This window comes from Cebus imitator, unplaced genomic scaffold (assembly GCF_001604975.1).
Source record: "Cebus imitator isolate Cc_AM_T3 unplaced genomic scaffold, Cebus_imitator-1.0 Scaffold404, whole genome shotgun sequence".
Lineage (NCBI taxonomy): Eukaryota > Metazoa > Chordata > Mammalia > Primates > Cebidae > Cebus > Cebus imitator.
In genome coordinates this window covers 401316-414012 of record NW_016107719.1, presented here as the reverse complement: position 1 = coordinate 414012, position 12697 = coordinate 401316, and the positions used below count along the sequence as shown (strand labels likewise).

Below are 12697 nucleotides of genomic sequence, written 5' to 3'. Positions count from 1 at the left end.
CCCGGCCCTGCACCCCGCAAAAGCATCTTGTTTCCTTGTATCTCTTCTGTCCCTCCCGTTAGACTTCTGGCTCCATGAGACTTCAGCTGTTCTATTCTTTTGCTCACTGCTGTGTCCCCAGCACCTAGAAAGAGTCTGCCACGTCAGAAGCACTCAGTTAAACACTCGCTGAACGCATGCATCCTTCCCCGGAACTTGAATCTCCTCCTCCGCTGGCTCACGGGCTCATTATTTATTCACTTATTTATTTGAACAACCAGGAAGTGGCACAGCATTTTCCTCACATCCCATTGGCCAGAATGTAGTCACGTGGCCACGTCTAGCTGCAAGGGAGGCTGGGAAATGAGCCTGTAACCGGGTCGTCCTGATGCCCTTACTATGTAGAATGGGGAGGCCGGGGAGGACATTCTATAGTCCCTGACCGCAGATACTGAGGCTCAGAGAGGTGAGGTAATCCAACCAAGGTCCCACAGGGAAAAGGTTACTGAGCCAGAGCAGGACCTTGGATTGGGCTGACTCCAAAGCCTGTGTTCTTTCATCTCCATCTGGAAATGAATTAAATTAAATAAAACTTGGGCCGGGTGCGGTGGCTCATGCCTGTAATCCCAGCACTTTGGGAGGTGGAGGTGGGTGGATCACAAGGTTAAGAGATCGAGACCATCCTGGCCAACATGGTGAAACTCCATCTCTACTAAAAATATAAAAACAATTAGCCGGATGTGGTGGCGCACGCCTGTAGTCCCAGCTACTCAGGAGACTGAGGCAGGAGAATTGCTTGAACCCAGGAGGTGGAGGTTGCAGTGTGCTGAGATTGCGCCATTTGCACTCCAGCCTGTGTCAGAGTGAGACTCCAACTCAAAAAAAAAAAAAAAAAAAAAGACTTGTGTGTGCTGGTGCTCTATTGCAGGTGCTATGATGATGCCCACAACTGGGTCTGCTATCCCATCTCCATGGTGGCTTCTGTTTCATTCACAATACTCTCCTCTGAGTAACATGTCCTCCCTATTACTCAGAGAGAGAGAGAGAGTGTCCTCATCCTGAGCCTGGGGCCTCCACAACCTCTCCAGCCCTGGCAGCCAGCCGTACTCCCTGCCATTCCCAACGAGAGCCTGCCAGTCCAGCCTGCCAGCTCCTTCCTGCCCCAGAGCCATCTAGGACTCAGCCCCGCTTCCCCATGCTTGCCCAGGCAGCTCCTGTGCTCCGGGATGTCCTCTCCTGCCTGCCTGCCCAAATCCTCACTGACTTCAAGTTCCAGCTTCAGGAAGTGCCTGGCCACATTTTTTCAAGGTTTTTACAAGGTTAGACATCATTTCCCCCAAATGAGTGAAGAGGGAATGTTGAGCGCTCCCTTTCCCAGCTTCTCCCTCTCGTGATAAGCAGTTGTGGATGTTGAGATGAAGGCTCGTGCTGAGGTGGCAGGGCACCAGGCTGGATGGAGCCCAGGTCCCCAGGCAGTGGTGCGGAGACTCATCACATTCACCTGGACCACCGGTCTGCTTGGACTTCTCAGTGAGGGAGAAATCAGCTTTGAGAATGTTTAGGTCGCTGTTACTCTGAGTGTCTTTAAGCAGCGAAACCAGAGACATAGCTAACACGGCATCCTTGTCTGCGAAATGTGGACCATAACCCTTACCTCAGAGGGCAGCTGTCGGGAAGAAAAGAGCTAGACTTTCTCAAACACCCAGCAAGAATCCAACACGTGCTGAGTCCAACATGCATACAATGGGTGCCGTGGGCATCAGGCTGTCCTCGTCAGGACCAAGGTGCCATCACCCCCCAGCTGGTGTGAGTGGAGCCTGTTGATCGCTCACAGCCAAGTCCCTCCCCAGGAACCAGCCTCAGCCAAAGGGAGCTGCCTCACCTGAGAGTTCCCCCACCAAGGGCAGCCACTGCAATAAAAAGCCAAGATCCCTTGCCTGGCTTCAGGACCTGCATCACTTTTCAGATCCAGAACCTCCAGACTGAAAGAGAGGCTGGGTCCCGAAGGAAGAGTCCTGCAACGCTGTGGCAAGTGTCTATGGCAGTGACTCCCTGGTTCTTCCCTAGAAACACCTGTGGCCATTCACTGCGGTAACTGTCCACTGGGGAAAGGGGAATATCCCAACATTCTGAGGCTTGTTGGACAGAGGATCCAAGTTGACAGCAGCACTTGAGACTGAAGTGTTCTCCAGGCCACCTTTGAGTGGGGGCACGTAGAGACCAGGTGGTGAACGAAGCCCTGGCCAGGTCCGGCTCGCCAGGGGTCTGCTTGATTTGTTTCCTGGTCAGTTTCCTGGTCTACAGACATAGAATTGGAATGGATGTCCTTGGTATTGACTCCACACTGGTACCTTGGCTCATGGGGTCAGGATCCTTGTAGTGGGAATAGCTATTGGGAAATCCATGAAGCTGACCCATCATCCCCACAGCTAAGAGAGTAAATCAGGAACGATGCCCTGAGGGGAAAGGCAGGTGTGAGTGCCATGCTGGGGACCTAAAGGATGCAGGAGCCGTGGCCCTCACCCCACCCCCAAGCACGTCTCCAGTTGGGAGGATGGCCACAGACGACTACAAACCAACCGAGGAAGCCCCAGCTGCAGCTGCCGGCCAGATGTGGTGTCTGCCAGAGCAGAGGAACGGGGCCCTGCAAAGGGTGTGTGCTCATTGGGAAGGAGGCCCAGGAACAGTCGGCATCCACGTGGGGTGGACAGGCCTGGCCCCCGGGTTACGGGAACCCTCCAGCCTGCTCTCATAACATAGCCCAACGATCCTGACTCAGGATCCACAGTGGCTCACCATACGGTGACAGCGTGTTAACTGAACCAGACGTGATGGAAGTGGCCTGGGTCAGATAGTGGGAGAGGAGCCCGACGATGACTTGGGGACTTGCCGCATCAGCGAAGCTTTTAGATAGTGCCATCCTTTCCGGGACAGCTCCTCCAAAGTCAAGGACAAATGTGTTCCTATTGTGTCTTCCACCGCTTAGCAGGAAATACAGTCACCTGGTGGGTCTCTTTGAGCTCTGAGGCAGCCTATTCTAGCCCTGGGAAAGCCACTCCCACCCGTACCCCCACCCCCACCCCACTGACTGACATGCAGGGCTGCCAGCTGTGAGAGCCACTGCCAGAAAGGATTTGCAGCAGGTGTATGCCATGGTACGAGGGCCCGCGTGGGCCGTGCCACCTGGTGGACCCTATGGGATATTAGCAGTATCGGGGATGGGAAAGACTCCATGTGCAATTTATGGTGGGTCCCAATGGAAGAAAGCAGTGTAGACCCCCAAGGGTTCCGGAGGAAGGCCAGGCCACCTGCAGCAGAGAATTATATATTATGCAGAAAACAGTTCCTGGAATGGCACTGGGTCCTGGCAGAGATAGAGTGCCAGCCCATGGAACATCACGTAACTAAGCAGCCCAGATGGGTCCATCTGACCCACTAAGTCAGAAGGTCAAGCAAGCCTAACAGCAGTCCTTTGAAAGTGGTACATCCGGCAGTGTGGGACAAGTCCTAATTAATGCGTATGATAAGTTATATAGTTTGCTGAGAACCATGGCAAGGAAAACCGAGCCGGCCCCACAAGTGGAAAACTGCTTGGGGCATTCTAAAGTAGCAAACAGAATATGTATATCATACAGCAGTTAAAACAATTCTTTAAGCAGGGGATATGTGACCCTGCCCCTGTGGCTCCCTCCTGGAGAATACTTTCTTTCTTTCTTCTTTGAGATGGAGTCTCACTCTGTAGCCCAGGCTGGAGTGCAGTGGTGCGATCTCGGCTCACCGCAACCCTGATCTCCAGGGTCCCGGTTCAAGCAATTCTCCTACCTCAACCTCCCAAGTAGCTGGGATTACAGGTACAAGCAACCATGCCCAGCTAATTTTTGTATTTTTTAGTAGAGACGGGATTTCATCATGTTGGCCAGTTTGGTCTTGAACTCCTGACCTCACGATCTGCCCGCCTCGGCCTCCCAAAGTGCTGGGATTACAGGTGTGAGCCACTGCGTCCAGCCTGGAGAATACTTTTTAGTTTGTCTTTGATCAGTGGTAGGCAGGCATCAGTTGTTTGCCTGGTTTATTTTTGTTCTATGAGAAAACACAGAATACCTGTTTGTTAATAATAATCACGTGTTCAGAGAGAATAAGTACTTGGGTCAGAGTCTGCTCAAGGCTCTCAGCCTGGAATGCTGTTAGTCTCTTGATAGTTCCACTTTGCTGTGTCTGTTTCTTAATTCCTTCAGCACCACGTGGATTGGGGTCTCTACGACTGAGCTGGTCTCAGTACAGGGGCAGGTGTGAGCAGAGCCGGGGGCTCTGGTAGGCTCTAGGAATAAGTGGCCCAGACCCTCATGTCATCCCCTGCTGGTGCACCAGGGCGCATCCCTCAGCTTACACCGTGGCCACATGGGCGGGTCCCTGATAACTTTCTGGCGACGGAGAAAAATGCCCAAGGTTGGTTGCAGAATGAGTTGGCTCGGAGTTTGAAAGTGAAAACCGGTCAGCGACTGAACTATAGCCTGCTCAAAGGTATCCCGGAGAGACAGTGGTGAGGGCAAGTCCTCCCAGGGGGCAGGGCTTTGGGCAGGGCACCTGGCCATCCACTTCCTGTGGAAAGAGAAGTGGCTTCTTGAAGTCAGAATATCCATGCATCATGAGCAGTGGTGACTGGCTTGACTTACTGGTCAGAGGTCAGAAAGAAGGAAAATGGGAAGATCAGAAACACAGAAGTCAGGAGAAGAGGTGGGTGGATGACCCCGTGGGAGTGGGCACAGATCGTGGAGAGCTCTGTAAATCATGTTATGTTCACCAGCAAGCACCCGCCACAGGAGAGGCATGGGCAGCGCCAATAGCTTGGCCAGTGGGTAGCCAGCTTCTGGCCGGCCTCCCCACGGTGGGCACAATGGGTGCCTGAGTGTAGCGGCTGTATGGACTGCCTGGGTAGGGTGCCACGTGGCCCCGCTTCCATGCCTCCCCAACTAGTGCCACCATGGGACATCCACTCTGCCAGCAACAGGGACGCATGCTGAGCCCCTTGCTTCTCCAGAAGACCGGGGGCAAATGGATTCCATTAGACCCCTTCTATTCTGCAAAAGTCAGCAATCCATCTTGCCTGGAGTCAACATGTGTTGGAAACGTGTTTGCCTTTCCTGCTCACAGAGCCTCGGCCAGCACCACGAACTATCCAGAGGCTTAGGGTGTTTGATCCGCCGACACAGCATGCTGGGTGACATCACAGTGGACCAAGCAAAGATGGTGTGAAGTGAGCATGTGGCCCTGAGACTGACCAGTCCTCTCTAGCATTTCACCGGAAGGTGCCGGCCTGATGGAGTGAAGCAATGGGGCAGCCTTGAGAAGGAGCAGCTGAGGTGTCAGGCTGGAGGTGACATCCTGCTTGGATGAGGCACCATCCTCCAGGAGGCACCACACGCCCTAAATCTAAGACCGCTGTGTGGTGCTCTGTCTCCCCAAGGTGGTCCACGAACCCAGGGGTGGGAGTGGGAGTAGCCCCACCTGCCATTCTCCTGGTGACCCACTCTGGTGTTTCTTTTCTTTCTTTTTTTTTTGAGATGGAGCCTGGCTCTGTCACCCAGGCTGGAGTGCAGTGTCACGATCTTGGCTCACCGCAACCTTTGCCTCCCAGGTTCAAGCGATTCTCCTGCCCTAGCCTCCCCAGTAGCAGGGATTACAGGCGTGCACCACCACACACAGCTAATTTTTGTATTTTTAATAGAGACGGGGTTTCGCTATGTTGGCCAGGCTGGTCTTGAACTCCTGACCTCAGATGATCCACCCACCTTGGCTTCGCAAAGTGCTGGGATTACAGGTGTGAGCCACCGTGCCTAGCCCACTCTGGAGTTGCTTTCTGTCTCTGAAGTTCTAGAGGTCCTGTTTCTAGGAGGGAGTTGAGGGGGACACTTATACCAGGGGACAGAGCGAGAGTCTTGTGACACTTCAAGCTCATAAGCACTTACTCCATGCCAGTCACTGTATAAATGCTGTCATTTAATCCTCTTTGAAGTATGTATTTTCCTGTTTGAGACACTGAGGCTCAGGAAGGTGAAGTGACTCTTCCCAGGTCTCACACCCGGGAAGTGGCAGTGCTAGGATCTGCACCCTGGTTTGCTGATCCCCCCACCTCTGCCCCAGAAGAAGTGGATTCTCAAGCTGTTTGGGACATGCAGGGATGGAAGGTGTAAGGGCCACCTACGTGGAGACATAGAGCAGGGACAGCCGGGCAGGCAGTGCTGGAAGCTGGCTCCAGAACTCCTCCGGCAGGAGCTGGGAGGGAGACGGACGGGTCTCATCCATGGAAAAAAACCAATCACCTCGGGCTGCCTTAGAGGTGAACTCTTGGATTCTGTTTTGTTTTGTTTGTTGACTTTATACGGGTTTCCTGTTGGCCTGGGGTTGTGTTTCTGCCCCGGGCGCACCTGCTGGAGGAGGCTGAGTGGATTCCAGACTGGCTGCTTGTCTGAGAGAAGCTGGGGTGAGTTCTGGTGTTCCTACGGATGCTCCACTGTGCGAATGGCCAGGAGTGAGTGACAGAGCCCCCGGGGCTCATCCTAGGCCCATCTCCATGCTCCCTATGGGACTTCATCAGCTCCTGGCTCCCACCTGCCCTCAGACCCCAGGGAATCACTCATAGGTCCTCTGTTCCAGCCTCTCCTCTGAGCTTCAGTTCCGACCGTCCCCCTGTGTACTGATCACCACCGCTCTTGTCATTGTGCCAGATTGAACTTCTAGAATGGCCCCTCCTCCCCATCCTCTCCCTGAATTCCTGAGCCCTGGAAATGGTCCACAGTTCCCCAGGAGGCAGCCGACACCCACCTGGCTCTCACCCCTTGGATCTCCTCCATCACCAAGTCCTATTTCATTCCCCTTCTGTGGCCCCACCATCGTCCTGGCCACTGTCACTTTGCTCGGGGGGACTTCAGGGCCTTCGGATACTTCCCTGCCTCTCCTACCCATTCTGGTCCAGTTTCGCACGCCATCCCATTGTCCTGGGGACAAAGACCCAAAATCCCCCCAGTCCCGCTGGTGTGTCCCCTCCGTGCTCCTCTCACACTGCGCCCCTCCCCCGCCCCAGCTCCATGTTCAGTGTCCCTGGCTGCCCTTCCTTCACTCTCCTGAGCTCTTGCCTTCTGTGGGGAAGTAGAAAAATTCCTTTTTAACCTGTGCTAATGACTTTGTGAAGCCCTATCCTCTGTAGCTGTTAGACAGGCCGTGCTTACAGGCACGTAGTCCATTCTATGTCCTTGTACTTTAACCAAGATATCTGTGCTGGATGTGCTCACAGGCATGTCCCAGCTCTCCATGGCCTTTACCTGTTTAGAAAAGTTTTAAGTTGCTAGCCAGTCGGGTTTTAGTTTAGATTGCGAGGTCTGGCTCCAGCCAACGGAGATCAGACGCAGCAGTGAGGACCACCCCAAATGCGTAAGGGATACATTTGTGTGTTTTCCTTTGTTCTTTGTACTCTTGTGGCACGATGGCTAGTGAGGGTCCCCTTCCTGCAGCTCAGGAAGGAAACATTGTGTTGCTGAAAGATCCTTTGCCTCCGTGCTGATTTTCTTTGTGGCACCGAGCATCTATTTCCAGCATCTGTTTCCAACACTTTCCCAAAGCCTTTGCGCCACTGTTCCTTGCGCCCAGAATGCCCTTCCTCCTCCTCTGCCAGCAGCTCCTCCTTATCTCCTACTCCAGATCCCCTTTCAGGGGTCTTCCTGGGTTCTGTCTAGGAGCCATCCCCACCCCCACCCCTTGCCATTCGCCACAGCATTTCTGGGATCTGCATGGCTCCATAACCAAGCCACGCCCTTGGTTAAGGAAGGCATGCCGGCCGAGCACCTGCGGTGTGCCAGGCCCTGCGCACTCCGGCTCTTCCCATCCACTCTCCCATTGAATCCCACGACCACTCCGACAGGCAGGTATTTCCAGGCTCGTCCTACAGGCGAGGCCCCTAAGACTCAGAGAGGCAAAGTATCCTGCCGAAGGTGACACAGCTGGAGGGTGGCAGGGCTGGGATTCACATCAGGGCCCATCTGGGGCTCAGAGGCCACAGCCCTGATGTAGAGCCTCCAAAGCCTGATCAGTCCATACGAATCGTCAAACACCTATCGGACGCTAAACCTGGGTTTCTGACAGGGGTATATGTTTGAGAATAAAGACAAGATACAGAATGATGCCTGCAATCGCCCCCACCCTGCCCTTGCAAAGCAAACATTGTAGAGCTGGGGAAACTGAGGCACGGTTCCCAGGGGAGTGGGATTGCATGGGGATAGTGGGCAGGTTGCTTGCATCTTTACCCCACACCACTCCTTTCGTACTCCCTTGTGGGTGACAGTGTGTTTGTGAATCCTCAGTCCCCTGTCCGCTTCTGACGGGGTCCTGTCCCTAGCAGGTGGCAACCGGTCCAAACATCTGAACCCACATGACAGCGCCGATGGCCCCAGGCCTGCTGTATCCTGACATGGTGCACGTGGAGCCTTTTCACCCTTCCCCTATTTGTTAAAAAGTGGCGATTTCTCCCCATTTCAGAGTTTAGGACATTGAGGTTCAGGGAGGGCCACTAGGACACAGCCTGAGAGAGGCCACTTCTGATTCTAAGCCTGATGAGAACGGAGTTTCAGGCACTGGTATAGGCTCATGGGAGACGTATTATTCTTTCTCTTTCTTTCTTTTGTTCTTCTTTCTTTTTTTGAGACGGAGTTTTGCTCTGTCACCCAGGCTGGAGTGCAGTGTAACAATCTCCGCTCCCTGAAACCTCCGCCTCCCGGGTTCAAGCGATTCTCCTGCCTCAGCCTCCTGAGTAGCTGGGATTACAGGCTCCCATCACCATGCCTGGCTAATTTTTTTTTGTATTTTCAGTAGAGACGGGGTTTCACCATGTTGGCCAGGCTGGTCTCAAACTCCTGACCTCAGGTGATCCACCAGCCTCAGCCTCCCAAAGTGCTGGGATTACAGGCGTGAGCCACCGCGCCTGGCTAGGAGAGGTATTTTTAAAACTACTACTAACACACAAAAACAATAAAATTGCTCTCGCCGCCACCACCGCCGACCCCGTTTCCTCCTCATTTATCTCTGTGCTTCTCGCAACCTCGCAAGGCACCCCTCGGACCCCCACCCCAAGCCCCCAGGCTGGGGCTGCCCTTGCACCCAGGCCGGCGAGGGTGCCCGTCTCCCCGGCTCCTCCTCACTTCCCCTTTGCCCTTCCTCTTTCCCGTCGTATTTTTAGAAATTTTGAGCTTGCAGCCCTGCTTCCAGGACAGCTGGCCTCACTTCCCCTTTCCAGGCAGGAGGAGGACACCATCTCAGGGCCCTAAAGTCTCAGTGGGAGGGACCCTGCGGCAGAGGGGGTGTGGGCGGAGCTGCTCCCCGCCCCAGCCCCACACGCCCCACAGGCTCTGCGGAGTGCGGCTTCCTCTCCCCCAGCCCAGCTGCCTCTGTTTTCACAGCGCCTGCCTGGCCTGTCTTCTCTGCACCAGCGCAGTGCTCATCTGTGCTGCCTGGCCCTCTCACCTCCCCGGCAGGCCCTGGCGGGGGGTGGGGGGACGCCTCACCTGCTTCCAGACACAGGCCCACCGCAGGAGAGCGGGGGAGGCAGCCCTGGTGGGAAACTGAGGCTCCACAGGAGGAAGAGATTGGTCATGACCACTGGCAGGATGGTGTAGACCTGGAACCCCAGCGAGATCCGGCTAATTCCCGATCCCCGCTTCCCCAGGCAGGCCAGGATGAGGGGACCCACATTGACATGACGAATAATCAGAACTCAGAGAGGGGAAGTCACCGGGCCATGGAGAAGCCTCAATTAAGACCCACTCTGGGCAACAGGGAAATGACCTTTCCTCCCTCCCCCTGGCCTACTCCTCCAGGGGGTCTTCCCAGATCTCCTCTTCCCCAGTGAGAAAAGTGCTTTCTCTTATCTCTAGGTCTGTGTCCATTTGCACAGCTGGGTCAGGGTCCTGCAGAATCTGTCTCCTGCCTCTCCACCCCACCCCCAACATTCAGTCTCACACCTGTCCCCCAGGGTTAGGCCCATGGCCGGGTCACTGCTGTCCCCAGCACTGCATGGCACACAGGAACATCAGTTACAGAGTGAATGAACGAAAAGACCAACCACTCAGTGGGGAACCAGTGTTTGCTGCACTGACCCCATTTAATCCATTTCCTCCCTAGTACCGGCTGAAGCAAAGCAGAGACGCCCCTTCTGGCCCCCGAGGCCCTTCCTCTGCCCTCTGCACAGCCCCGGCCAACCTGGGGCTTTCTCCCTCAGGTTCTCATCCCTGCTCTGCCACGGACTGGCCGTGTGATGTCAAGCAAGTAAGTCCTTGCCTCCAGTTCACCTCTGGGGTCTCAGTTTCTGTATCTGCACCATGGAGAGAGCCACCCCTGTAACCTCAGTATGTTAGGACCCCAAAGGACAAAGCACCCTGCTGGGCTTGCATCTCAGTGGGTACCCTCTCTGCCTCGTCCCACCCTCACATCTGCTGAGGCCTGAGCCAGCTGCCCCTCTCGGGGTCTCCCTGTGCCTGCCAGGTGCCCCGCCAGCTGTGCTCACTGCGTTGTGATTGTGGGAGCCCCCAAAGCCCACAGGAGAGGCAGGGGTCAGAGAGCGAGTCAGTGGACAGAGTTCGGCTCCCTCCCTGCCTTAGAGAGGCTGTTTTCCTCCCTTGATCTCTTTTCTCCCTTCGGCCACTGGGGGCTGTTGAAATGGATCAATGGTTCCCTAACTGTTCCCTGTGGCCCAAGGCGTCCATCTGGGGGTGGAGTGGGTGGGGCCCAGATGCTCCACGTTAGGTGTGTCTGAAGCAAGGGTGCTCCTGGATGAGGTGGAGTCCCCTGGACCTGGGGAGCAGGCAGCTCCCACCGGCCCTTATGTTCTGGAATTCCAGCAGAACAGTTGTAGCTCTGGAGCACGCTGCCATCCAGGCTGCAGAAACTTGGCCCCTCTTCCGGGCCTCCCATTGGCCTCCCAAAACACAACCCTGCCTGTTCTTTCCCCTCCAACGTTGCAGCCTCCTTTCCCCTCCTTTCTTCCCACACACATTGTCCTAGCAGCCAGGGAGGATTTCAGTCAGGCCCTCTGTGGCTCCCTCCTGGCCCTCCCCTGGCTCTAGGCAGTGTCCTCAGCCTCCCCAGAGACCACCCCAACCCCAGAGGGCCAAGAAGGGGTCGTGTATCACCCAGACAAACATTGCCATCACCAACATCACATCATGGTCTTAATCTCAGAGCGCTTTTCCCAGTCCACCTCTGAGCCTTTGCACCTGCTGTGCCTTCCGGCTGGAATGTTTGTTCCTTAGAAACCTCCTTAGCTGACATCTGCCTCATTATATGGGATCCCTCATTAGATAGCATCTCCTCTTGGGGGCCTTTTCCCCCACGTGCTCCGTTCTTCCTGGTCCTGCTTTACAGTTCATCCTACCTGCCATCAACGGACATGTGACATGACCTCTAGGGCACAAGCCCGTGAGGGTGGGCACAGCGTCCCTTTGCTCACTGCTGTGTGCCCAGCCTCTGGAACACAACTGGACACCTCGGCCGAGCCTGCAAATGTTTGCTTCTTGCAGCTGCATTTCTGCCTGTGCCGTACCCCCTTATCTAGGACCCTGTGAGGCAGGGGCCGCTGCCCCCATTCCAAAAGACAGAACGCCGAGGCCCAGAGAGGTCGAGCCCAGGTGCTTACCGTGGTGGCACAGGTCCATTCCGACGCCCTTGGGGGAAAGAGGACCCGTGCTCCTGTCGCTTGTGGACCCAGCTGCTGCTCGGGCTGGCCTGGCAAGGATGCGTCACCTTGACTGTAACAGGCCCCTTCCTGCTTGCCCCGCCCAGCTCTGTGTGGGGAGGAAGTCAGTCCTGGCCCACTGGGGTCTCGTGTGCAGGCTCTGACACAGCAGCACTTCCTAAAAACTGGCAGAGTTTCGAACAGCAGGGACCTCCTCCAGGGAGGAACAGAGGTGGAAAAAACAAACAAAGCAGATGCAGTGAGGGGAGGGTCAGATAAAAAAGAGAAAGTGAGACAGAGAAAAACACAGACACATATGCACACACACGTGCACACGCGCACACCCACACATGCACACGCGCACATGCACACACAGACACGGCGGACAACGTTCACTGAGGGCGAACCCTCCTTCAGGGGACTGGGGCATTTACCTGGCAGCCTCCTCACATAGATGCCACAGGAGCAAGCAACTTGGGCACACCTAGCGGGGCAAGCAACTTGGGCAGACCTAGTAGGTTCCACCTCACAAGCTGTCTTCCAACTCCCACTCAAGAAAAGACAAATGAATTCAGTGGTAGGAAGGGGCTTTGCTTCCTTTCAAAGAAATACCTGGTTTTTTCTTGTCTAGTGAGCAATCGGGTAACATGTTCTGTTTTCCTTCTCCCCAGTTTGCTGGGAGGCTCATCATCAAATCCAAAGCTCATCAACAGCTATTCTGTGATGTCATATGATCTTTGGGGCCTGACTCAGCTGTCAGACTCTCAGCTCCGCCCCTCAGGATTCATGTGGACTTGGGCTAGTCAGCCTCGCTTTGCTTATCTGTCTATCTATCTATCTATCGATTGATCGATCATCTATTTTTTGAGATGGAGTCTCGCTCTGTTGCCGAGGCCGGAGTGCAGTGGTGCAATCTTGGCTCACTGCAACCTCCGCCTTCCAGGTTCAAGCGATTCGTCTGCCTCAGCCTCCTGAGTAGCTGGGATTACACGTGCATGCCAC

At 55.0% G+C, this 12697-nt stretch overlaps 1 protein-coding gene across 4 annotated transcripts in view; it reads right to left on the bottom strand.

The window, feature by feature from the left end:
* The window catches only part of CYTH4 (cytohesin 4), a 35070-nt gene extending 23220 nt beyond the window's left edge, over positions 1 to 11850 (bottom strand). For 2 of the 4 annotated variants that reach the window (XR_005196922.1, XM_037731520.1), the window contains exon 1: positions 11657 to 11850. Coding sequence is in view for 2 of the 4 variants with exons in the window: in XM_037731520.1 (XP_037587448.1) it covers positions 11657 to 11675 (19 nt within the window). In the remaining 2 variants the exon portion in view is untranslated. The remainder of the gene's footprint in view (positions 1 to 11656) is intronic. The other 2 variants (XR_005196923.1, XM_017508931.2) reach the window with 1 other exon arrangement.
* Between the last annotated feature and the right edge of the window lie 847 nt (positions 11851 to 12697).